Consider the following 26,197-nt stretch of genomic DNA (forward strand, 5'->3'; position numbering starts at 1 on the left):
AACATCATGAACATCTAGAAGTAAAACCCTCAAAGTGTGAAGTGTTTAGAAGGTAACTTTCTATACCTTTTAGGGTACAGTAAAGGACCTGAAGCTGCATTAGGGCAAATGGTCGCTTCAGTATCAACAAGAGGAGGTGGGGAGCCTACAGCTGCCACGGCTCATGGGATTTTTTTCTATCAAGTTGGAACACACTGTGTGCTAAACATGCCATAGAGTATAAATTTAGCTGTAGGACTGAACAATAATAGCTGTCCCAAGGCTTACAGATTGACCTTTCCTTGCCAGCCACAGAAAATTTTCACTTACGTTAGCTAACACTTTCCACTTGAAATTTCTGATCCACTTCCTTTAAACAGGGCACACCTCCTTGTAAAAAATAACCTCTGCTAAGAAGTATTCATGATGAAATTAAAATACCAAGAGGCTGACTAGGTAACGGGGTAATACGGCCAATTATCCAAGGAATCCATTTCCTAGATCTACAACGGTGACTCGGGGCCCATTCTGGGATTCAGACTTTTCACTTTGCACCCTACAGACTATCTGAATCTTTATTATCATATAGGTTACTTTTTCACACAAAATAAATTGCTTTGAACTCAAATAACTCTGAGTTCAAATCTTGGCTCTGCTGCCTCTTGGACAAATTACTCAATCTCTCTGAGAATGTCTTCTCAGCTATTAAACAATAAGAATACCTATCTACTTCATAGGGTTGTTGAGAAAACTGAGAATTTAGGTAAAGAAGCCCCTAGCACACAGGTCCTTGTGCCAATCAAGCCCACTTATTTAGGGCTCACAGTGTATCTCCCCTATACCTCTGAAGGTCAAGACCAGGCTCCACGAAATGGTGCTTTGTTTTTGTCTGGTTGTTTTTACCTGTCTCCTTGATGAGTTCCAAGCATCCTTTGGGTGTACAAGGGATGAAACAGTCATTTAGGTCACCTCTAGCAAGTTTTCCAGCACTGATGCTAGTCAATCTAAAACAAGGAAAGTGATAGGTGTCTTTACTCTTTAGAACCAAAATGATGTGTTCCTGAAGTAGAAATATATTATAGTCGCAATCATGCAATGTGGTACAGAAAGCCAAGTCACACTCACCCGTCCACATCCTTCTCGGGTGCAATAGCATTGATCAATGCTTCAGTGTTAATGGGATTCTCTGAATCTAAAGGTAGCTGCACTATGAAACCATGCACAGTGAAGTCTTCATTCAAAGATGTAATGCACTTTAACACCTAAAAATAAACCACATACAACTTACATACCACATAGAAATCAACAGGGTGGAGAAACACTTTCCAAGTCAGGAGTCCCATTCTCCCCTCGAGAGTTTAACTGTAGTCCTCTCAGAATGTACCTTGCCTTGGATCCTGAGAGCAACTCTACTTTAACACAGAATGTAACCTTCAGGTGTCTTGCAAGAAATCCAACAAACAAAAGAGCTAAGAACTTTAATAAACTATTACTGCGGGCTTCCCTGGTGGCGCAGTGGTTGAGAATGCCTGCCAATGCAGGGGACACGGGTTCGAGCCCTGGTCTGGGAAGATCCCACATGCCGCGGAGCGACTGGGCCCGTGAGCCACAACTGCTGAGCCTGCGCATCTGGAGCCTGTGCTCCGCAACAAGAGAGGCCGCGATAGTGAGAGGCCCACGCACCGCGATGAAGAGTGGCCCCCACCTGCCGCAACCAGAGAAAGCCCTCGCACAGAAACGAAGACCCAACACAGCCATAAATAAATAAATAAATAAATAAAATTTAAAAAAAAAAAAACACAAAAAACTATTACTGCAACAGTAAAATCCATGGTACCATCACCCAAATCAAGATTTCTGTGAAGACAGAAATGTTCTGTAATTTGTACCTTACAATCGTGGCTACTAAAATACTTGAAATGTGGCTTAGTTCAACTGAGGAACGGAATTTTAAACTTTATTTCATTTTAATTAAATGACCACATGGGGTTAGTGGCTATCCTGCTGGACAATGCAGATGTAGAACATTTCCACGACCTCAGGAAGTCCCTTTTCCCTCCTGCCGCTTCCCGGTTAATCCCCCACAGTTCTGACTTTACTTACTCATGATCTGTTCTGCCTATTCTTGAACATCATAGAAATGAAATACACATTTCGTTTTTCAAGTGCAGGTAACAACAGGCCAGTGATCAGTTTTCAATGAACATCGCAGGTGATTTGCAAACAAATGATGCAGCAATCACACTGTGAGTACCAAACATTCATACCTAGCACTGCCCCATTTACTCTGTGGGTATTTTCAAAGATTTCCTGAAGGCTGAGTCTGTGAAGAAAGAATTACCTGGAGGTCTCTTGTATGCTGAATGCATCAGTCCCTAAAGTTCCACTAAACTAAAACCAGAGAGGAAAGCACTTCGGCTGCCCTCTTAACAGTTGATTCTTAACAGCTCACCTCAGATTCTGTGGCCGTTCGTGGTAACTTAATGTGTGTGGCTTTGATCCCGATCTGCAAGAATGAACATTTAAAACAGGTACATGGCAAAAGGACTTGAGACATGGGCCCATTTCTTCTATAGATGTGACTAAGACAAACCAGGTGGCAGGCATCATTTCACCCTCATATACCCTGAAGAATGAGTCTCTCACTTTGACCCATCCATTGTTTCCTTGTTAACTGTCACCACGGCACTTAAGCAGTTTTATGTCCACTATTCCTGCTCTTTAGAAGCAAGCGGATCACTGATTAGAAAACATTCCAGGGCAAACCAGAGGCTGAAGCTCTGTCACCCATTTCTAACTTGAGAAATACATAAACTGAAGTGTGCTGTGGGCGATACAAGTTTTTGTGGGGGGAGCACAAAGGGGAAGGGGTGGCAGACAGGACCTGGGGAGGGGGAGGGGTAAGAGTGGAGAGGCGGGGCGTCGGCGCCGCTGTTCTGGGCTTTACCTCTTCAGCAGCCTTCAGCTTCACGTTTATATAAAGATTAGAATCATCTCTGTTGCCGACCTAGAATAATAAAGACATGCAAATCAGACGATTAGGGAAAGGCAAAGTGTATGGAAAAGCTTCTAAAATTTTAGTTTTGATAAAAGGAATATTTAATCACAAGACTCCTGTTAGGGTGGGCCTAATCCTAGCTCACACGCAACAGACGCCCACGCCAGGCAAAGGGCAGTCTGCTGCCCTCAAGACAGAGGAAGAAGCACGCAGAAGCCAAATCCCCTGCCCCACCATGCTAGGTCTCACTATGTTCCCTGTTTCTTTAATCACGGACATATTTAGTTTTCCACTGTAATCATTTATCTAAAATTTTCCTTTACAAATATTTTTCCATGTTTCAGTGGTTGACATTTGTCCTTTTCAAAGCTGAAACGTCCTCCCGGGGTGATATGCCACAATAAGTTTGGTTTCTCCCAAAACTTCAGAGGGAAAAACGGTACGTCCTTGACACCAAAGGTAACTGACGCATGTTTGCTTTAAACAGGACAACCGTGGAGAAAGAAGCTGGCCCTAGGAACGGAGTATCTCCGGGTCTGGTCACGCTGATGCTGTTACTGGAAGCTCCCCTCAGGCTCACAGAACACGGCCTTACTCTTAGCTGCAGGTGTCCTTCATAGAGAAGTCTCAGTTTTGCCAGTGCTAATTTGAATTTCAAGAGCCAGATGAATGCGGTGAGGGGAATTTGATTTTTCTACGGGTTATTTGCACCTAAGTGCATTAGGTGCTTCCTGTGGGGCTTCCCTAGAATTTTAGTGCCTCTCATGTTTTGTTTTCGTCATTTTATATATATGATCTTTGCCCCATCATCCAACCTTCATTGATTCAGTTACCAGATTTAATACACTCTGGGATTTTTAGATCAAAGTAGGAAATAGAGTACTGTTTTTTCATTTTTATTAATATTGTAAACAAAGAATGTTGCCTGCCATTTCAGTTCTATAAGGATCAAGTCATTGGCCCCTGCAGTTGCTGACCTGCAAGTACACCCTGAAAGGAATTCAGGGTGCAGCATTCCATGTTTTGGAATATATGGGCCCCTTAGATAGTTCAAATGTATGTCTTAGGAAGAATTTCAATGACCCCCAATTCTTGCATCTTCCCACACATAGAAAAGCCCTAAAAGTATTAACTGAGGGGGCTTCCCTGGTGGTGCAGTGGTTAAGAATCCACCTGCCAATGCAGGGGACATGGGTTTGAGCTCTGGTCTGGGAAGATCCCACGTGCGGCAGAGCAGCTAAGCCTGTGAGCCACAACTACTGAGCCTGCGTGCCACAACTACTGAAGCCCATGCACCTAGAGACCGTGCTCCGCAACAAGAGAAGCCACCGCAATGAGAGGCCCGCACACCGCTACGAAGAGTAGCCCCCGCTCACCACAACTAGGGAAAGCCCGCGTGCAGCAGCGAAGACCCGATGCAGCCAAAAATTAAACAAATGAATAAATTTATTTTTAAAAAAAAAGTATTAACTGAGATAGCCGATCCTGTGACCAGCAGTAGCCTTTCACTGAGATCTTGACTGCCTGTATCCCCCAGCCCAAATTCACATACACACACATAATATATATACTGACTCCTCCCCTACCTCTTTGGAACAGTTTCTCTGAGCAATTAGAGACCGTCACTGTCTCCTAGGCTATAGCCCTCAGTAAGACATTGAATAAACTCAACTCACAGCTCTCACGTTGTACGTTTTTTAAGTTGACAATATTTATAACTACAATTAGTTATTTCGACTTAACTCGGAGATTAAATGGTTTTATCACTCACTGCCGGGTTTTTTTTTTTTTAATAAATTACAACTTCTCTGTTCTATACTTTATCTTCACCTCTCATGTAGCTAAATGCAACTGTAAGTCACTTTTCCAGGAAAGGTGTGTGGGCATTTTCCTGAGTCTGTGTGCACCTGAAAATATTTCTCTGCTGTCTTTGCACTTGAAGGCACGTTTAGCTGAGTTTGGAGTCATGACATTTTCCTTCAGAGTTGTTGTCTTTGGCACCTAGTGTGACAGAAGTCTGAAGTCTTTTGTTTTTGTTCCTTTATAGGTAACTTTTCTGTCTGAATGTTTCTGAAGGAATTTTTCTGAAACTCCAAAACTACCACCAGTTTTTTAACAGAAAGCTTAATAGTTACGAGCATACGTCAAAATCTTACTGTAATCCTAATGCAAAGAAAAAGACCTCTTAAGATCCAGTTCAAATATTCTCATATAGGCATTTCATAGGGAAAAATGGTTATATAATCATTGATAGACTGGATGCAAAAAGAATGTTTAGTTGAAGAACAGTAGATTCTTGACTGACAGGCAAGTGGGTGGATGGCCTACTGGTTTCCCAGAACAAATCTTAATCCCATTATAGTTTATTAAAAAAAAAAAAAAAATCACTTAAGCATTTTATCAGAAATACCAATTTCTTCCTTGAAGGAGGTGAATTACATCATCCAAAAAACGTCCTATTGAGACAGAAAAGGAAGTGGGCAGGGCACAACCATTACAAGAATGACACAACCATTAAGAACAGGATACCACAAAAATCGGTTAGAACACATTAGGTCCAAGATGGCGGAAGAATCTACTTCCAGTGGACCTTGAGCCTCATTATACACTCATTGTAATACATTAGCATATGACAAGAACATAAATGACACAACCATGGGTGCCATGACAGTTCCAAGGCTGACCATAAAAGGCCCAAAAGTGGATGCGGTGGCCCTATTCCTGGAAGTCCCTGCCCCTCCTCCAAAATACCTGGACTAATCCTCCCACTTGTTAGCCTATGAAATTACCCAGCCCATAAAAACTAGCCACCCCAACACCACGGAACCACTGTCTCCTTTTAAGATGGCCTACGCTGTCTATGGAACGTGTACCTCTCTAAATAAACTTGCTTTCACTTCACTATGGCTCACTCTTGAATTCTTTCCTGTGCAAAGCCAAGGACCCTCACCTGGCGGCTTGTCTGAGGGACTCACCCGAGACCTGGGATATGACCATCCTCTTGAGCCCCATTTTTCCTACAACACTATCTTGGAACAAGTTAGGGATTTTTTTTTTTTTCACACCAGGAATCTACAAACTGTTTCTGTAAAGGGCCAGGCAGCATATATTTTAGGTTTTTCAGGCCACATACTCTGTCATACCTTCTTTTTTAACCATTTACAACCTGAGCAGTTTTGGACATGGGCCGCAGTTTACCAATCCCTGTTTTACACCATAAAATATCTTGGGTATTGGTCTACTGATTAATTTTTCTTCTGCTCCAGGAGCCTTTTGTAAACATTCAGGCCAATTGAGTTTATTTTTTTGTTTTGTCCATGTCTTTTGTGAGGACTGAATAAGTTACTATATATAAAGCACTTTAGGGCTTCCCTGGTGGTGCAGTGGTTAAGAATCCGCCCGCCAATGCAGGGGACACGGGTTCAAGCCCTGGTCCAGGAAGATCCCACATGCTGCGGAGCAACTAAGGCCCTGTGCCACAACTACTGAGCCTGCACTCTACAGCCCGCAAGCCACAACTACTGAGCTTGCACGCCTAGAGGCTGTGCTCTGCAACAAGAGAAGCCACTGCAATGAGAAGCCCGCGCACCGCAAGGAAGAGTAGCCCCTGCTCGCTGCAACTAGACAAAAGCCTGTGTGCAGCAACGAAGACCCGACACAGCCAAAAATAAAATAAATAAAATAAATAAATTTATAAAAAGCACTTTAAATAATACCTGGTAGGAAGCAAGTGTTATTATATTATTAATAACTATTTTATGGAAATACAGCCTCATTTGTATCTTTTTTTAAAAAAATTATTTATTTATTTTTTGGCTGCGTTGGGTCTTCGTTGCTATGCGCAGGCTTCCTCTAGTTGCAGTGAGCGGGGGCTACTCTTCATTGTGGTACGTGGGCTTCTCACTGTGGTGGCTTCTCTTGCTGCGGAGCATGGACCCTAGGTGTGTGGGCTTCAGTAGTTGTGGCTCGTGGGCTCCAGAGCACAGGCTCAGTAGTTGTGGCGCACGGGCTTAGCTGCTCTGTGGCATGTGGGATCTTCCCAGACCAGGGCTCAAACCCATGTCCCTTGCATTGGCAGGTGGATTCTTAACCACTGCGCCACCAGGGAAGTCCATCATTTGTATCTCTTGTGATGAAAAGCCAAGTCTTAATTTCCGTTAAATATTTAACTATTTGGAAGTTATCAGTCTGCTGTTTTAAAAGAAATTCCAACTTGCAGGTATATATGCCTGGACCAGATCCTGAATATCCTTAATGCTAATGATTTAGAAAAATGAATGGGAAAAGGAAATTAATTTTGGAGACAGATAGAGCTGGGTTCATATCCAGACTCAGTACCTTCATGTCTGTGGCTTTGGGCAAGCTACCCAAGATCTCTGACCACCAGTTACTGTTACTGAACACAGGTTAGGGTGTTCCAGGCGCAGTGAGGCCAAACAAACTGAAACGTCGGAGTTTGGAGCAAAGAAAGGTTTATTGCAGGGCCAAGCAAGGAGAATGGGTGGCTCGTACTCTAAAACCCCAAACTCCCTGATGGTTTTGAGGGAAATGTTTTTATAGGCAAAATTTGGGTTGAGGGCTACAGGGTATGTGACTTTCTTTTGATTGGTTGATGGTGAGGTAACAGGGCAGTATTCCAGGAATCTTGTGCTCAGCCTGAAGTTGCCATCCTCCACCTGGGGGTCTCAGTTCTGCAGAAGAACTCACAGATATTGTTATTTATATTCCCTGAGGAGGAACTAGGACCCTGCCCCAAGGCTGTGCTGAACCACTGTTTCTAGACTGTTCCTCCCGTGTTTCTGCATCCCCTCCCTTCCCTGATTAGCAACTGTTTGAATCTGTCCTATGGAACTCAGGGAAGGTCAAGGAGGCTGAATGAAGCCTATTTCCAACAAACAAGATATGGGCGACACAGGAAGGATTTGTACCAGGGAGGGCCCCACAGGGTCCTGCTCGGTTTCACACAGCTCCCATCTCGTAGGGGTAGTATAAAAATCAGAACAACTAGTAATATATACAAATCATTTGAACTCCAGGAGTCACTCTACAGAAGCAGTACTGTTGTTCCTTCTGTAAAGGATGGGGAGAGTGGGTGTAGCTGGATGGATTGTGATCAGATTTGCATTTTGACAAGGGCTACATTTGCAGTTAAAAGGACTGGAAGCATCCAGATCAGAAGCCTGTAAGCAGTTGACTAGCGGCCCAGAGGGTGGGAGCAGTAGAAATCAAAAGGAGGGAAGATATCCCAAGAGCTTATGAGAGGTATTACCAATAGTACCTTAGTCCCTAAGGGGATGTAGAGAGCAGGGAGATGCCCAAAAGAGACAGCTCAGGTTTCTAGTCTGAGTGTGTGGGAAAATGGTGGTGCCTGTCACCAGGATGGAAAAAAAACAAGAGGTCTGAGGTGGCACAGATGTGATTACAACATAATCTGTGAGCCTTGCATCATAGAAAGATGTTGATTCTGGTGCTAAAGTACAAGATTAAAATATTCTACCACTGTTTTATTGCAAGGACATAAGAGACAAGCTGCAGAACAGTGTTTATGTAACAAAAACACTTTGCAATCAATAAATTTAAAATAGGAGTTCGGAAGTCAATTTTAAAAAAGCAGGAAAAAAAAAACCCTCAATATTGCTACAAAAAGGTTTACAGAAACAGATTTCTTGTCTACGACATTTACTCTTCCTACAACAAACAATTCACAAGAATAAGCCAAGAAATAACTGTCCCACAAAAGTACCAAGTGGACACCCACAACATATACCTTCGATTCTTAGTAATTTTCAAAAATGGAAAATCCACCACAGCACAGGACATACCAGGCAGAATGACAGGCCTTCTGTGCTTTTCTTCTCAACTAAGGCCTCTCAGATAATGAATAGCAATGGGGGAAAATATTTAAGTACTATTCACTCTGAAATTCTTGATGAACACGGAACAGAAACTTAGCAAGGGATTAAATGATATACATGGAGACATACATATAGAGAGAAATGTGAAGTGAGGAAGCAGGTGTTTCTGAAGGGAATTTCAAATGCAAGCTATCAGTTTCCTGTCATCCCAATCAACCCTTCAAACATTCATTTGTACATCTGGCCACATGACACATATTTATTAAATACCTCCTGCCTATTTATTGAAGGCCTCTTACTGGATGAATCTGGAGCTCTTGAAAGAAACCTCAGATAGAAAGTATTCTTCCATGTAGCTATGGGACTGGGGGAGCTCACTTAGGGAAAAAATAAGGTAGAAAAGAAGTCTGAGGGCTGAGCGTTGAGGTATTCGAGTGGTCTAGGTATCAGGAAGGTATCAGGAACAACAAGCAAAAAAGATTAGAGAAGGAGTGATGTCCTAGAAGCCAAGAGCCTAGAACCAGAAGAGATCCAGGTTTACAAGTTCCTGATCTACAGCTGATATCTGGGGTCAGATAAAACTGCATAAGGCAATGGTTCCCAAAGTGCGGTTCACACACTCTTGCAGGAACCCCAACACCCTTTCAGAAGATTTGCGAGTGCCATAATACTATGATGTCATTTGCCTTTTTCACTGTATTGACATCTGTATTGAGGCTGCACAAGTTAGGCTGTGTAAGACTGCTGATGACTTAGCACTAAATCAAGACAATGGCACCAACCTGTACTAGTCACACAGTCTCAGTAAAAAAAAAAAAGACACCAATTTCACTTAGAAGTGCTCTTGATGAAGCAGTAAAAATTATTTTTATTAAACGTTGACCCTTGAGTACATGTCTTTTTAATATTCTGCATAAAGAATGGGGAAGCAATCACAAAGCACTTCTGCCACATACAGAAGTGGCTGTCACCAGGAAAAGCACTTGAGCTTTCTTGCCTTGCAAGCAGAACTAGCAGATTTTTAAATGGAACACCATCTTTACTTAAAAGAACAACTGACAAATAATGATTATTTGGGCTTGAATATGTGGCAAATATTTTCTCAAAATTGGATAAAGTGAGCCTGCTACTTCAAGGAAAATAACTAACAGTATTAATTACCAATGACAAAATTTGAGCTTTCAAGCAAAAATTGGTATTTACGTACTCCTGTGAGCTTGACAACTTCTCAACACTTAAAAGACTTTTCTGATAAGTTTGTTGGTGATATTAATGATTATGATTTTTAAAATATTGCATAATGAAACGTGTTAACATTTGGAAGACCTGCATAATTCAGTGAACCATTATTTTCCAAATGGGGAATGAAGGACATAAAACCAGACACAGGTAAATAGCCATTCAAACTGCAACATAAAACAAGATTTTGATTTAACAAAGTATGAAAGTTCACTGATAACAAGTTTCAGAGTCCACACTGCAACTACCTTTTAAAAACTTTACTTACTGAGTCCTTATAGTATTAAAGAAAAATATCCACAATTATCTGGGAAGACTATTAAAAGAACTCTTCCTTTTACAACCATACGTCTCTATAAGGTCAGATGTTCTCCATATATTTCAATCAAACCAGCATAGGAAGAGATTGAATATAGAAGTAGATGGGAATCCAGCTGTCTTCCATTAAGCCAGACAGTACAGGGTTTTGCAAAAATGTAAAACAATGCTCCTCTTCTCACTCAATTTTGTTTCTAAAAGTTACTTTGTCATAAAAATGTTACTTATGCTAACACACAGTGAGCTTACTCTTGGCATTTTTAAATATACAAATGTCTTTAAACCTCTTATTTTTAATTTCTAAATAGTATATATCAATGGATAAATCCATATAAATGAAAGTTTATGGGTGTAAAGGGGTCCTAAGACCAAAGGTCAAGAGATACTGGATTAGGGAAAGGTACCCACAGAGAAGAGCAGAGGGCCAGGACAGGCCAACACACAGAAGTTGAGCTGAAGAGGAGGAGGCTGCAAAGAAAAACTGAAAAGGTCTGAGGTTTCACAGAAGCCAAAAAAAAAGAGAAAGAGCTTTGATGTGCCTGTTGTCTTAAATGCTATCGAGAGATTGAGAAAGGAAGAAAGATGTTAGTAGAAATACACTATCACAATACCTGTAAAATTGCCAGGCCTGGTGTGAAACCAGGTGCTTGCTCCTTCATCTGAATGACTTGGTTCTTCAGTCTCTCCCTTATTTGCCTAGAGAAACAGGAAAAAATTGGAGTTAACATTTAATGTTTCAAGCCACAAATAAGCAATGTGTATTACTGGATGTATTTCTCTTTTAAATTAAAAACACCTTCATTAACAGACATTATTTGATATAATATGTCCTGTACCACCCATCAATTTTCCAGGCCTCAAGTAGACATGGATCTTTTCTAACTCTTATTGACACTGACTGGGCCATGGGGTATGGGCCAGTTTAAAACATACTAGTTGAATATATAAAATAGACAATCAACAAGGACCTACTGTATAATACAGGGAACTCTACTCAATATTCTGTAATAACCTAAATGGGAAAAGAATCTGAAGAATAGATACACGTATATATATAACTGAATCACTCTGTTGTACACCTGAAACTGAAACATTGTAAATCAACTAACTCCAATATAAAATTAAAAATAAAAAAAAAAATACTAGTTGATGGCATTCAAAATCATACAGTGAACAAATAAAAACTTGGACCAACACTTCTGGAAGGCTGCTAATCCTCATCTTTTTCAGCCTTTCTGCTCTTCAGGTGCTGTAGGAAAAAAGTCTGCAGGAAAGAACTCAAGCTCACACCTTCTGCTCAACTTATCCTACCTAGTAAGATGATCACAGGGTATCCACATAAGGCTGAATGATAAATCAATGAATCCCACTCTGAATTCAATATGAATTTACAAATTATATCCTAATTCACAAAAGAATTTTCCTTACTCAAGGTTGAAAGTATAACCTCTTGTGAAACAAAGATACATCAATTTACTAACACACAACTCTCAACAATACAATAAGACATCAAATAAATTACATCTGTAAGTAAACATTCAAAGTAGTCCAACCTTGTCCAGTTATGATACAGTTATTAACTTGAACAGGATCTGTCTCTCCTGAAGAACCAGTTTTGTCATTTATCTTTTTTCATCTTAACCACACTTGACAAACAAATATACCCGGACATTAGCAAGCATCTCTCCCCTCATCCTAATTTGGTTACTCCCTTCCCCAGTTCTCCACACTTGACAAATATCTGGCATAAAAAGGCAAAGGAGTCACAAAAATAGATTATGTGTATTAGCCTAGTAAATGGTAAGAATGTTGAACAATACAAGAAGTCATACCGAAGACTTCAAAATCTTCTAAGCTAATAGCCTTGTTTTTTCAAATCAGTATTCTATAAATCATATCGTTCAAAAGAAGTATTAATGGACTGTTGGATTTCCTTTTACTGGGATTTGACCTGAACAGAGGCCACAATTCTGCTCTGACACAGATAACAGAAGATACTATAGCTGCCAAGTTTTCCCTAGGCTGCCACTGAAACTCCTCAGCAGTTCCAGCCACAGCTGTTTCTCCTGCATGATGATCAGAAGTGCTGCCCGGGGAGCTGCAGAAGGTCTCTCCCAGGGGCCAAGTTTCCAGACTCCACTCTCTCCTCTCCCCTTCCTTCCCCCAACCACTGTATGAACACAAAGTGCTAAGCAAAGGTTTCCACTGCTTCTCCTTAACCCTCTCGACCCAAACAAAACCCATGGTTTGGGGTGGGGGGTGGGGGTAAAGAGCCCGCCATTCCTGGCACAATGTGAGACAGTAAGGAGACACAACAGTGAGAAGAAGTGAACACGTCTGAGACTCTCAATAACCCTCTGAAGTATGCGAGGGACAAAAAGCTTTCTTATTCCTGCTCACAGATGTAGACACAGGCTCTAAGCAGTCAGGTCGGGTGGCTTTCCCAGGGCCAATTTACAGAAAGAACAGCAAGTGCAAAGTCCCTGAGTGGGTAATTGAGGCCCAAGGGGAAGCAGTAATCAAATGAGGTATACAGTCATTTATTCGGAATGTGATGGGAAGCCATTAGAGGTTTTCAACAGGGCTGACATGATTGGACTTACATTTTTTTAAAAATAGATCTTTATTGGAGTATAATTGCTTCACAATACCGTGTTAGTTTCTGTTGCGCGACAAAGCGAATCAGCCATATGCATACACATGTCCCCATATCCCCTCCCTCTTGAGCCTCCCTCCCATCCTCCCTATCCCACCCCTCTAGGTCATCGCAAAGCACCGAGCCAATCTCCCCGTGCTATGCTGCTGCTTCCCACCACCTATGTATTTCACATTCGGTAGTGTATGTATGTCGATGCTACTCTCACTTCACCCCAGCTTCACCCTCCCACCCCATGTCCTCAAGTCCATTCTCTATGTCTACCTCTTTATTCCTGCCCTGCAACTAGGTTCATCAGCACCAAAAATATGGAACACTTCATGAATTTGCATGTCATCCTTGCGCAGGGGCCATGCTAATCTTCTCTGTATCGTTCCAATTTTAGTATATGTTCTGCCAAAGTGAGCACTGGACTTACATTTTTAAAGGATTATTCTGGCTGCTGAATTGGGAACAGACCCGAGACGGAACGGTGAGAATCAGGGACAGCAGCAAGAAGTCACTGCAATTGCAAAATCCAGGCCAGGCCAGAGGTGATGGCGGCTTGGATTAAGGTATCAGTGGTAAGCTGGCAAGAAGTAGATGTATTCCAGATATACTAAACATGAAACACAGAGGAAATGCCAGGGCTACAGATGACTCTCAGGTTTTGGGGGTTGTGAAATGGAGCTGGGAAGACGGACAACTACAAATACTTTAAGAACAGAGCAGATTACATACTGATACAGTGAATTTATTTACCAAATCTTATAAGGATTGTAGAATAAGTAAGCATTTGAGACCCAAAAGGAAGGAATCTAGGGACAAATAAAAATAATACTTATACCCAGCAGGTAGCAAGCTATAGGAACCCAGTACTACAAGGTGGTATAGGTGGAAAATGTTGTTTCAGCCCAGTAGGTTAAGAGCAAAGAACAAAATGTTCTGTATTTTCTATGCTATAATTTAAATGGGTCTAAGTACGCATTTTTTTTCCCCCTAAAAAAGATTATAGCTTGAGATCAGTTATACTGACTCCCTTAAACTTTTTCTAAGAAGCAGGACTGTTTTAAAAGTTGCATTAGCAGGGACATTCTTCCAACTACAAAGATTTGTTTAAAAGCTAACACTTGGGCCTCTTTCTGAGACATGACCAGAATAGCAATGAGACATCTTTAAGTGCACGTGAACCACAATCAGCAAGAACTAGACAGCCCAGAACACTAAAGCAACCAGTGGAAAATCTTCTACCCTGGTGAGGAAAAAAGAAAAAAATCAAGACAACTGTAATTACGTCTCCATTAAGTCCCTTAAAATATTTTTCCTGCCTGGTTTTCTGGGTTGGCCACTAACCGAAGCACCTTAAAACGAAAAGTGGAACAAGCCAAGTGTCAGGTGTGTCTGAAGTTGAAGAAACTACAGAAGAAGAACATGGAGAGAAAAATTAATACTCCCTCCCTCGTCTATCTTTATTTTAGGGTCATAGAGCTGTGATGAATTAAATGGTGGGAACCCCTTTAATTTTTATAGCTCACTTCCAGAAAGTATAAATGCTATAATGGAACAACTTTCGAATCACCGAAACCTCCTAAATAAACAGAAACTTCCTTGAATTGCAGACGCCTCCCATTTCTATCCTCGGCCCCATGAGTTATACCATCCTGGTAAAGATTCTGGGGGCAAGGTGAGACAGACGTGGGCATGTGGAGAAACACCCCTGATCCCTGAATAGAACTACACATGCCAGTCACACCATCTTCCATCAACATTCTCTAAAATCTAAGGGAAGACATATCTCAATCTTGATGTAGGAGAAATCAGTACTAGAGTGCCAATGAAGGTAGCAGGACCAAGTAGCAGTAAACCATTGAAGTCTCTCTGGTCCTGATGGACAGATACTAGTAAAATAGTCGTAGCTAATTAAACATGAACAGACACAGATGCAGTTTTAACTAAGTTACTACTGGTATCTAGTGGGTAGAGGCTAGGGATACAATTACATATCCTACAATGCACGGGACAAAGAACAACAAAGAATTATCCAGCCCAAATGTTAATAGTGCCCAAGGATGAGAAACCTTGCTACTGGCCAATAAAATGCAATGATTGGGGTTATCTTTTCTAAGGTGCAAAAATCACAGTGGAAATCATTTATAGCTCAACCTGTCAAAATTTGTTTGAATCTCTATGGATAAGAGTTATTTGCGTGACTATCAGTTTTCTCCAAGTTGACTTCTCCCACATATAGTTGTCAAAGAGCCTAGTCAACAAAAGTCAAAGGTGTACATCCCTACAGAATCACATCACCCTTGAAGAGTCCTAGTCAGAGCCTAATATCTCTAACAGTCACCCAGATCTCTTGCCTCAAGTCTTGTACAATTATTCCTGAAAAAGTCCATTACGAATTCCAACTCATTCTGTTTTACATAATGGCCTATTTTCAAATTTTGGACATTTTATGACTGAGAAAAAAAAGCATTGCTAAAATATAATGTAACAAGGACATTTCAACAGAAGCTACAGGTAGGAAAAGGAGGCGGTAAAGGGTATTTAGCTACATGGCTAAGAAACCTACATGACGAGAAAAAAGCTGCCCAGTCAACAAACACTGAAACGTAGCACAGGCTTAGAGGAATTTGCAAATGATCTTCAAAAGGTCCACAGAATAGGCCTTCAGTAACTAATCAGAGAAAAATCAAGAACATTCATCTTCAACATGCAGGGCTATTCTAAACAAGGACATACATTTCTCACCCTCCCCCACCCCCACAAGGGGACTGTTGTTATAAGATTTTACAATGCAGTACAACACAAATGTCTGATTTCATCTGCTTTATTTTCATTTTGTTCATTTGCTGTTTTGTTTCATTACAACTGTTACACTGCTAAAAAATTCTTCAAATTTTCTGAAAAACTTAACATGTAGCTCCTTGTAAAAACAATTGAGGCCACCTAGTGTTCCAAGAAAGGCATATATTTCAAATTCCTAGTTAGTTAAGTCAAATTAAAAGATTAAATTACCTCCTTGTTGAAGAACATATTTGCAAATGATGCAACCAACAATGGCTTAATTTCCAAAATATATAAACAACTCACATAACTCGATAACAAAAAAACAAGCAACCCGATCAAAAAAACGGTCAGAAGACCTAAACAGACATTTCTCCAAAGACATACAGATGACCAACAGGCACATGAAAAGATGCTCAACATGACTAATTAGAGAAATGCAAATCAAAACTACAATGAGGAATCACCTCACACTAGTTAGAATGGCCATCATTTAAAAATCTACAAACAATAAATGCTGGAGAGGGTGTGGAGAAAAGGGAACCCTCCTACATTGTTAGTGGGAATATAAATTGGTGCAGCCACTATGGAAAACAGCATGGAGGTTCCTCAAAAAACTAAAAATAGAGTTGCCAAATGATCCAGCAATCCCACTCCTGGGCATATATCTGGACAAAACTATAATTCAAAAAGATACATGCACCCTTATGTTCACAGCAGCACTACAATAGCCAAGACATGGAGACAACCTAAATGTCCATCAACAGATTAATAGATAAAGAAGATGTGGTACGTATATGCAATGGACTACTTCTCAGCCATAAAAAAAGAATGAAATAATGCCATTTGCAGCAACATGGATGGACCTAGAGATTATCACGCTAAGTGAAGTAAGTCAGAAAGACAAATACCATATGACATCACTTATACGTGGAATCTAAAATATGACACAAATGAACTTATCTATAAAACAGAAACAGACTCACAGACAGAGAGAACAGACTTGTGGTTGCCAAGGGGGGCAGGTGGGGGAGGGGTGGGAGTTTGGGATTAGCGGATGCAAGCTATTATATATAGAATGGATAAACAAGGTCCTACTGTATAGCACAAGGAACTATATTCAATATCCTGCGATAAACCATAATGGAAAAGAATATGAAAAAGAATGTGTATATATATATATATATGTGTATGTGTATATATATATATACATATATATCTCTCTCTGAAACACTTTGCTGTACAGCAGAAACTAATATAACACTGCAAATCAATTATACTTCAATAAAGTAAATTTATTAAAAAAAGAATTATTATAACTTAATGCAAATATTTACTAAACTTGACAGTTACCTCAAATATATATTTGAAAGCTTAATGTGAATCTACTTTATGCTCCAATGAAAATTTATAATGTAAAATTCTTCCACCCAATTCTCTCAAACTCTCTCAAAGACCTAAGGGAAACGTAAATTGCCTGATATTTATGACATGAAAATAGCTAAATGTGTAAAATTCTAATGAACCCCCCAATTCCCAGTGAGTGTAAAGGTCATCATTAATCCACATACACAGTGACAGAATAAATGTTTTTTAAACTTCTAGATCAGGGTTTATCGATCTCAACACAACTAACATTTGGGCCAGATAATTCTTTGCTGCGGGGGACATCCCGTGCATTGTAGGGTGCTTAGCAGCAACCCTGGCTTCTACCTCTAGATGCCGCCAGCGCACAGCCACTCCCCGTATGACAAGCAAAAATGTCTCCAGACATGTCCAGACGTGGCCTGGGGCGGAAGGAGGGACAAAACTGCCCCCGTTTAAGAACCACTGATCTAGAGGAAACGAATGGAGCTGCAAAGTAGGTTGATTGGTGGAGAAAGGCTTCATAAAAGATAGGATTTTAAAAAGAGCCTAAAAGTGCCTTAGCATTAGAGAAAGGTCACACAGAGAAACAGCATTGTCAGTGTCCAGGTGCACACAACAAGGTGCGGTAGGATGCCTGAACAACTGGTCCCACCTTCCCCCGCCCTCACTTGGGGGTGGGGGCAGCTGCTACTCAGATCCAACAAATTGGTGACACCTAGAACAGAGAGCATGGTATTGCTAAACTTTCCACGTCCTTTCAAAAGGCCAGGCATCCAGATTCTTATGTGTAACTACACACTAATGTGTCAGGAGGTAATCCAATTTTTAAAAATAACTCTGTAAGCCCAACAAAACAAAACTACATTTGGCCTCCAGGTTACCATTCTGTAATCTTCAGCTGGTAGCAAGAGTTATGAGACATGATGGGGTGGCCCCAAGCCTCAGGATCCGAAAGTGAGGGCCCAACACCCAGAATTACTCCTATTTCAGGAGTATCTAACCACAGATCTGGCCATCAGCGCAGATTCTGGCCCTAATCTCAAGCAGGCCTCTGCATCATCATCCAAGGGGAATGCCGAGAAACTGTAGAAAACTGGGGTATCCACTTGAAAAGGAAGAGCAGGCCAACAGCTCTTATCTGAGAAAAGGCTCACAGAGACCTGGCCTTTCTGCTTTTAGAGAAGACTAAAGGACAATCTTGGGTAGAAAGGGCTTAGGTCCAAAAGGCTGCTTACTAAATTAAGCAGGGACTAGTACTTGGGCACCAAAATCCAAAGGAAAGATCATTTATCTTAAGTCATGCAAGGCAGTGAACTCTCTTCCCCGTAACACTAGCAGGCTCGTGGCCCCGCCTCCTTCAAATCTTTGCCCAGAAGTTCCTTTCACAATGAGTATGAGCTTAATTCCCATATTCAAAATTATAACCCCCATGCCTCAGAAATCTGTCCCTCTTCCCTGCTCTGGTTTTCTCTTTGGCATTTCTCACTACCTTACATTCTGTTTTACCAGTTTTACCATCTGTCTCTACGTATCAGGACGGAGACTCCACGAGGGTAGGGATGTGGGCTGTTTTGTTGACTGTTATAGTCTCGTGGCTTTGAAGAGTGCCTGGCATATAGGAGGCACACAGATATTTATTAAGTGAATAAATATCCAGAAACACATATTTGTCCCTAACCCTCAGATCTCCCCCCAATTTTCAAATCCAGCCTACAACCTTGGAACTCCCCTAAGGAAGAAATGGAAGTGTTCCTTCCAAAGGGACACAACTGGCAACTAGATCCAGGTTTCCCATAGGCAGAGAAGGAATCTGGAATGGTGAATTTTGTCCAGTCCTGGCTACCAGAAAGATATAACGGGAGAATAAATAAAAGTAGAGAAAAGTCAGGGATGGCCTTCTCAGCAGAATGGGAAGCATGGCAACAAGAGGAAGACTGCTATAAATTAAAAAAAATTAGTTTATGAAATTCCTTTTAGCAAAAGTAGTAAGTGCCTGACAAAGTAAGAAGCACCATGTACTGGGTGAAGACCTTGGTTCTAATTGAGCCTCTGCCATTAACCAGCCGAGTAACCTTTGGCCAAATCACATCACTTTTCTTGCCTCAACTATTTCCTCAGCTTGCAGGATAGGATGGGCAGTGAACTAGATTCTGGAGAAATTCTGACTGTGGAATTCTTGACTTGCCCCATCCTTCCTCCCTCCAAGGAAGAAATTTTACAATTCAAATACTACATCAGAGAAGAAACTGCCCAGGGAGCTTGAAGGCTTGCAAATTGGTCCCCAGAGAGGCCCAACAGTGGTGGCAAACAAGGAAGCTGACCTGCAAATCTGGGGAATGAGGGACCCTTCCCTTTGACACCAGGATCCCTGGTTGCAATGTAAGAAGTTCACTTACCTTTCCTCTCAAGAGTGTCCCTGGCCTAGTAAAAGAGGAAGGTAGGGACACCCTGCCCAGACCCTCTACCTGCAGCCCAACCTACTCAAGCTCTAAGAACCACCTTCTTGTTCAGGATTCCCCCAGGGCCATGGCCAAGGGTCAGCTGCCTGCTGCAGCCTCAGCATGGGGAGCTGAGGCACTGCACTACTTCATGAACCAAGCAGGCTGTCCCCCGTTCCAGAGCTCCTCTTCTCTGAGGAATTGTGAGCTCTACCTGCTCCTGGAGTCAAGCTCTCCATGAAGGTCAAGGTGCCACGCTGTGGCAGCATCTGAAAGAGCCATTTGATAAGCACATTAAAGAAAAATCTTCTGTAAGCACAAAGTCCTTAGTCTTAGTGCTTGTTTATGAATTGTGTTAGTAGGAACTAGTATCAATTAGTTCAATGGATTGCTCAACCACGGGGCACTGTAAAAGATTAGCTATGTTACTTCTGAGCCAACAAGGGAGAGGAACAGTACCTGGAACAGTACCTGGAACAGTCATTTCCAGAGAATGCTTTCAGTACCTGCCACCAAATCACTGCCCTATTCCTCCTCATTGATGAAACTTGGACTTAAGCATTAAGGCTTTAGGGACTTCCCTGGTGGCACAGCGGTTGAGACTCCGTGGCCCCAATGCAGGAGGCCCGGGTTCAATCCCTGGTCAGGGAACTAGATGCAGCATGCATGCCGCAACTAAGTTTGCATGCCACAGCTGAGGAGCCCGTGTGCCACAACTAAGACCCAGCGCAACCGAATAAATAAAAAAAATTTTTTTAAAAAAAGAGTTAAGGCTTTAGATAAGTGGTTCTCAACCTTCAAGATGCATTAGAATCAAAGGATGAGCTTTTAAAAGATTTTTAAAATATTGAGTCCAGTGGCTTATTGCTAGCAATTCCAATTAAATCAGTCTGTGTGGGTACCAAGCATTGAAGCTTCCTATGAATATAAGTTAGTAAAACTACCTTGGAAAAGATTGGCAATTTCTACTTATATAAAACTGCTCATACATATGTCCTATTACTCCACAATTCTACTCTTAGGGATGTAACCAACAGAAAGGTATATATTATATGTTCCACGAAAAGACATATGAAAGAATGCTCATAGCACTATTCATAGTCACCCAAAACTAGAAACCAAAGTGTCCATGGATAAGCAAATAGTGGCATATTCATATAGAATACAAAACAGCTATGAGAGTAAATGAACTACAACTACCTGCAACATGAAATAATTTAAGAAACACAACATTGACTGAAAGAAGCCAGACAGAGAAGACTTTATACTGTATGATGTCATTTATATAAAGTTCAAAACCAGGCAATACTAATCTGCAGTGTTGGAAGTCAGGATAGTGATTACCTTTGTTGGGGATGGTGATGGGATGGGAGTGAGAGAGGGGCTTCTGGAATGCCAACACTGTCATTTCTTACTGGGTGCTACTCAAGTTCAGTAATGAAAAACTCATTGAGCTGTACACCGACGACAGGTGCACTTTTCTGTATGTATTCATATGTAAATAAAAAGAAATATCAGAAACAAAAAGCTCCCAAGGTGATTTTAATCTGTAGCTAATGTTGAGAACCACTGAAATAGATCTCAAGGCCAGACTTCCCTGGTGGTCCAGTGGCTAAGACTCCATGCTCCCAGTGCAGGGGACCTGGGTTCGATCCCTGGTCAGGAAACTAGATCCCACACGCTGCAACTAAAGATCCTGCATGCCGCAACGAAGACCCCGCAGGCAGCAATGAAGATCCTGGCACAGCCAAATAAATAAATATTAAAAAAAAAAGGAGTGAATCTCAAGGCAACTATCACTGTCAAAGAGATAATGAATCAATCATCTCTGTATTCATTAACTAATTACTAATCGTTAACAGCTAACTTGTACTGAACACTTATTATGTACCTGGAACAATTCTAAATGCTCTTCAGTTAGGAACTCATTTAATTCTCCTAACAATTCAATGGCCTAGATATTATCTTTATTTTACATTTGAGAAAATTCTGGCACAGAGGTTAGCTAATTTGCTTAATGCCACAAAACTAGTAAGGAGTGAAAGAAGGTTTCTAGGTGTTTTGGATATAGACACAAATAAAAGAATGCATGTATTTGCCCTTACGGAGCTTACAAGTATATTTAACTTGCTCTCCACTTAACCAAAACATATCCAGTAAGCACCTATTCTCAGTAGCCTGCCAAAAAGCAAACCTAAATTATCTCTTCACAACCAGTCTTTCTAAAAAGAAGATTTTATCAAGCAAAGCTACTGATGAAGGGACTGGGTTTGAAATATAAGCAAACAAAAAACGAAGGTCAAGCACAAACAATGCAGTTTAGCAAACCCCATGCAGAAAAGCGCTCAGGTGTAAGTATTGTGATTTCTAATGTAAACGTTTGGAGTTCCTCCTCACCAATGTGAAAGATTCACCACCATCTAATTTACATCTCACCTTCTTTGTCCACCATCTCTGTCTTCCAGGAAACCCAAGGTGGGTTTCACTGCCAATGACTCTATAATTCACTCAAAAACCTCTGCTCACAAAATTAGGGCTTCATGGGGCAATTATTGTTGCCAGCTACAGTTGTTACTAAATAACTGGTGAGGTCCAAGGTCCCAAGAGCAACCTCCAGGTGGATCACACAAAATATACCCTTTCCCCTTCTACTTTCATCTTTCCCCACCAGTCACCTCCCAGCCAGGTGTTACTCCCAGGGAATTAAGTCTGGCAATCATATCCACTAGAGAAGCATTCAGATTTCCTATAGGGTAGAAATGGCAGAGGTCAAAAGGAATAGAAAATACTGTCAGGACTCAAGAGCCAAACTAGAAAGTAAATCTAGGACCAGGACACAGGCGATAGCTGTCAGAGGGGCATGAAATTGACGGAAAAAGAAAACGTTTAGTGGATTCCACTTAGCAAATGATGACTGGTGCAGTGGGAAAAGCTATGGTCTGGAAGGAGACCCTCTGCCACTAATCAGCCTTGTAACCTTGTTACCTCACTAATCTCAGTCTCCTCACCTCCAAATTACAGGGCAAGGGAATTAACTGGATTTCTGAGTTCTGACTGGGATGCTGCAGGCAACCCAAACTACTCTCTCGTCTGGCAGCTGCACTTCTGGGAGCATAGTCGTCGGGGTGAGTAAGAGGACTTGTCCCAGAAGCATAGGAGCCAGCGGGCACAGCCACCAGGCCCTTCTTTGGTTGTAGGGAACCGGTCTTCAGGTGTGAAGGGCTCAGGACAATGTCCTCCCTCCCCACCCGGCTGGCCAGACTCTTAGGCTACAATTCTCCCCCCAGCAAGAAAAAAAAAAGGGTCCTTAGGGACCTGCACACCCTGCTCACAGCCCTCGCCAGCAGCCCAACACGCCCTAACAACAATGACAGGTCCTTACGCGGAGATGACCTTCCCGTTCAGGATTTCCGCCGGCGCCATGACCTCTGTAAGTCCGCTGCCCACAATGGTCACCGACAAAACCGAGGTTCGACTCTCGCCACTGCTGCGCGGGACTGCCCAACACACGTGCTTAGCGACCGCCCAGACCGACCCTGCTACTGCGCGTGCGCTCCCCTGGACTTGGATGTGCGCGTGCGCGGTCCAGACGGACGTAGGCCCCTCAAGCAGCGAAAAGCTGAATAGAGGGAGGGTCTGAAATGCCACGGGAAGATGAGGGAACTCTGTGGAAGACTGGATGGAGGAAATGATTGGCTGGTGTAAGGACCCTTTCCAGAATGCGCCATCGTGTGGGCGGGGAAGCAGCTGAAGAGAGAATCACCCCCGATTCCAGCCTTTCGGTGGCGGGGCAGGGGGCGGAGCCGAGGGGCGGTCTCGCAGGAGACAGGTTTGGCTGGCGCGGGAGGCCTGCGCGGGCTAAGGGGGCGGGGCTTCTGCTGGAGTGTTCTGGCCCGGCTCCCGCGTGGGGAGCTTGGCTGGGCGCCGGGCTGGCCGGCAGGGGATAGACCTGCAGAGTGTGGGGTGGCGTCCGGCGTTCTCGCTCCCCGGCTGCGTCAGACTGGTGTCGGGGCCCCCACCCCGAAACTGAATCGGACAGTGTGGGTGGCGCCTCTGACTGTTTTTAAAATCTCCTCAGGTGAAGCTGATGCTCCGCCATGGTTGAAACCCAACCCGCTGTTTCAGGTCGGTGGAGCTGGAGCGCCGCGTGGCTCCCTGAGGGTGTGGATAACCCCAAGTTGGCCAGTACGGGGAGGGTCGTCAGCTTTGCGAGTCTAGATTTTGCCAGATTCCCCCACGCAGATCTGGGGTTGGAGAAAGGACGCGGGCCTTACATAAACTGGATGCCTAGTGACTGACAGGGGCAGACACTCCTCCCTCTTGGAAGGCAGCTGGGGTGTTTGCGAGGACTGGGCCTGCAAGTTTCTGATTGGTTCCAGGACCGACCCACAGATACTAAAATCCGCAAATGCTGAAATCCGTTATAAAAAATGGCGTAGTTTTTACATATAACCTAAGCACATACTCCCGTGCATACTCCCGAGATTACTCTAGATCAGCAATCTCTAGATTACTGATGCAGGGTAAGTGCAATATAAATAGGTGCTGGTATGCTGCAAATTAAAGTTTTGCTTTTTGGAACTTTCTGGAACTTTTTTTTTTTAATAATTTTTGACCCAGGGTTGGTTGAATCTGAGGATGCGGAACCCAAAAATACTGAGGGCCAACTGTATAATAACTTTAAAATGTTAGGGACTTCTGAATACATACCGTCACATTATGTTATACCTGGACAACTGAAATTAAGACGAAAATTGAAGCAGATGTTCCTGGAAAATTACAGGTAGTGAAACTTTTGTGATTGTAATACTAAATAGATATTGACTACAGCTTCTTGTTTGCTGAGGGAGATGACATAAACCCCGATTTACAGATGTAGAAATAGACTTTGAAGGATAACTAGTCAAAGATGCATAGCTGTGCCTAGAATTAGGACCAAAACTGGATGTTTCAAATATGTTGCCTTTGCACCTTAACGGCCTGGTTTTCAACTGTAATATCTCTATGTGACCTGTACAATTCATTCATTCATTGAGCAGATAGTTACTGAGTAGCTACTGTGTCAACAACAAAAGACACTGCTCTAGGTGCTAGAGATACCACGGTGAACCAATAAAGTTGCCCCCCCCCATCAGCTAATGATCAATTAAAGAAATATGTGCTCTAATTTTAGATATTGAGACCTAGCATTTTTAAAAAATAGGCAAGCTAAGAGGATAGGGAATGGTGGTGGGAGGCAGGAGAGTGCTGTTTTAGAAGTGTGCTAAGAGAGGCTTCTCTGGGGAATCTGACTTGAGCAGAAACCTCAATAAAGAGAGGAAGGTAGGGTGTAAGAAAAAAAAAGCGAGGGATTGGTTTGAGCAACTGGTAGATGGAGTTGCCATTACAGAGATGAGATAAGTTTTTAGATGTTTTTAGATGCCTCTTAGACATCCAGATGTCTTAGTGATATTCATATAAACGAGAGATACGATAGCTAAATCCGTGAGATTGGATGAGCGCCCAGGAAGAGAATGAGTGTAGGTAGAGAGAGGACCTAGGACTGATGCCTAGGACACTTCAATGTTTAGAATTCAAAGAGATGAGGAGGAACCAGGAAGGAAGATTGAGGAGTCCAGCGTGTTATGAGAAAAAACTCCGAGAGCATGCAGCCTTAGAAGACAAGTGAAGAAGAAAGTGTTTCACAGGAATAAGAGGTAACTAATTCTGCCGAGTATATTGCAGATTGGTCAAATAAGATAAAGACTGAGAACCGATCATTTCACAGAGAATAGAAAGATAAAATATTTTTATTCAAATCCTGTTAATGGCAGTTGCTTGAAAAAATGTGTATCCTTTCTGCAGAAGTTCCATTTTTTACAAAAATTTTGAGGGTTATTTGATAATATCTATCAAAACTTTAATGTGTGCTTTCTTTGATCTTGTAATTCCACTTCTAGGAATTCATCCTAGAGTAATAAGTACACGTATATACAAACATATATGTATAAAAGTGTTCCTCACAGCATCAATTTCCATAGTAAAAAACAATAAAATCTCCATCAGGATGGATGAAGTTGTTAAAGGAACAATGGATATATACTATAGATGCACTGTAAGATAACTTTCACAAATTGTTAAATGATCAAGGCAGGTTATCCAGTAAAATGTATAATATGATTTATGTTAATATATTCAAAGCAGGCCTTCTTTGATTACATTATCAAAAACTGCCCCCTCACTTACCTCCTCATTAATATCACATTAGCCTATTTTATTCACAGCACTGAACACTATCTAAAATGATTTTATTTATTTATATACTTGTTTACTATCTTTTTCTTTTTCCACCAGAATTTCAGCTTTATAAGAAATTTCCTGTCTTGTTCATAGTTATGTTTCTGCTGCTTGGGGATGTAATTTTTAAAATCTAGTTTTAGAGGGAAAAAATGGATATTTCTTATTTTCCTGGTTTAGTTATTAAACTATTACTCTCATTCCTATTAATACTAATTTTATCCCTGCCTCATTTTTATCATATGTAAATGAAGATAGGGGAACAGTCGTTCTCAACCCTAAAGTCACACTAGAATTACCT

At 41.8% G+C, this 26,197-nt stretch overlaps 2 protein-coding genes and 1 non-coding gene across 4 annotated transcripts in view; 1 reads left to right on the forward strand and 2 right to left on the reverse strand.

Annotated features, from left to right (window-relative positions):
- MTHFD1 (methylenetetrahydrofolate dehydrogenase, cyclohydrolase and formyltetrahydrofolate synthetase 1) overlaps positions 1 to 23,154 on the reverse strand; it is a 58,908-nt gene extending 35,754 nt beyond the window's left edge. The window contains exons 1-6 of the mRNA XM_068544161.1: positions 23,003 to 23,154; positions 11,001 to 11,085; positions 2,927 to 2,986; positions 2,432 to 2,485; positions 1,105 to 1,241; positions 883 to 983 (exon numbers count right to left, since the gene is read on the reverse strand). Of these exons, the coding sequence (XP_068400262.1) occupies positions 883 to 983; positions 1,105 to 1,241; positions 2,432 to 2,485; positions 2,927 to 2,986; positions 11,001 to 11,085; positions 23,003 to 23,043 (478 nt within the window). The 5' untranslated portion in view covers positions 23,044 to 23,154. The remainder of the gene's footprint in view (positions 1 to 882; positions 984 to 1,104; positions 1,242 to 2,431; positions 2,486 to 2,926; positions 2,987 to 11,000; positions 11,086 to 23,002) is intronic.
- Positions 13,348 to 13,454, reverse strand: LOC137753966 (U6 spliceosomal RNA). Its single transcript, XR_011071653.1, has one exon. It is a non-coding gene; the product is annotated as a U6 spliceosomal RNA (small nuclear RNA).
- A 52-nt stretch (positions 23,155 to 23,206) lies between the features above and the next one.
- The window catches only part of LOC137765054 (coiled-coil domain-containing protein 170-like), a 52,773-nt gene continuing 49,782 nt past the window's right edge, over positions 23,207 to 26,197 (forward strand). The window contains exons 1-2 of one of the 2 annotated variants that reach the window (XM_068544227.1): positions 23,215 to 23,321; positions 23,699 to 23,745. In XM_068544227.1, the coding sequence (XP_068400328.1) occupies positions 23,300 to 23,321; positions 23,699 to 23,745 (69 nt within the window). In that variant the 5' untranslated portion in view covers positions 23,215 to 23,299. Of the gene's footprint in view, positions 23,322 to 23,698; positions 23,746 to 26,197 lie in introns of both variants that reach the window. The other variant, XM_068544234.1, reaches the window with a different exon arrangement.

Source organism: Eschrichtius robustus, chromosome 1 (assembly GCF_028021215.1).
Source record: "Eschrichtius robustus isolate mEscRob2 chromosome 1, mEscRob2.pri, whole genome shotgun sequence".
Classification (NCBI taxonomy): Eukaryota; Metazoa; Chordata; class Mammalia; order Artiodactyla; family Eschrichtiidae; genus Eschrichtius; species Eschrichtius robustus.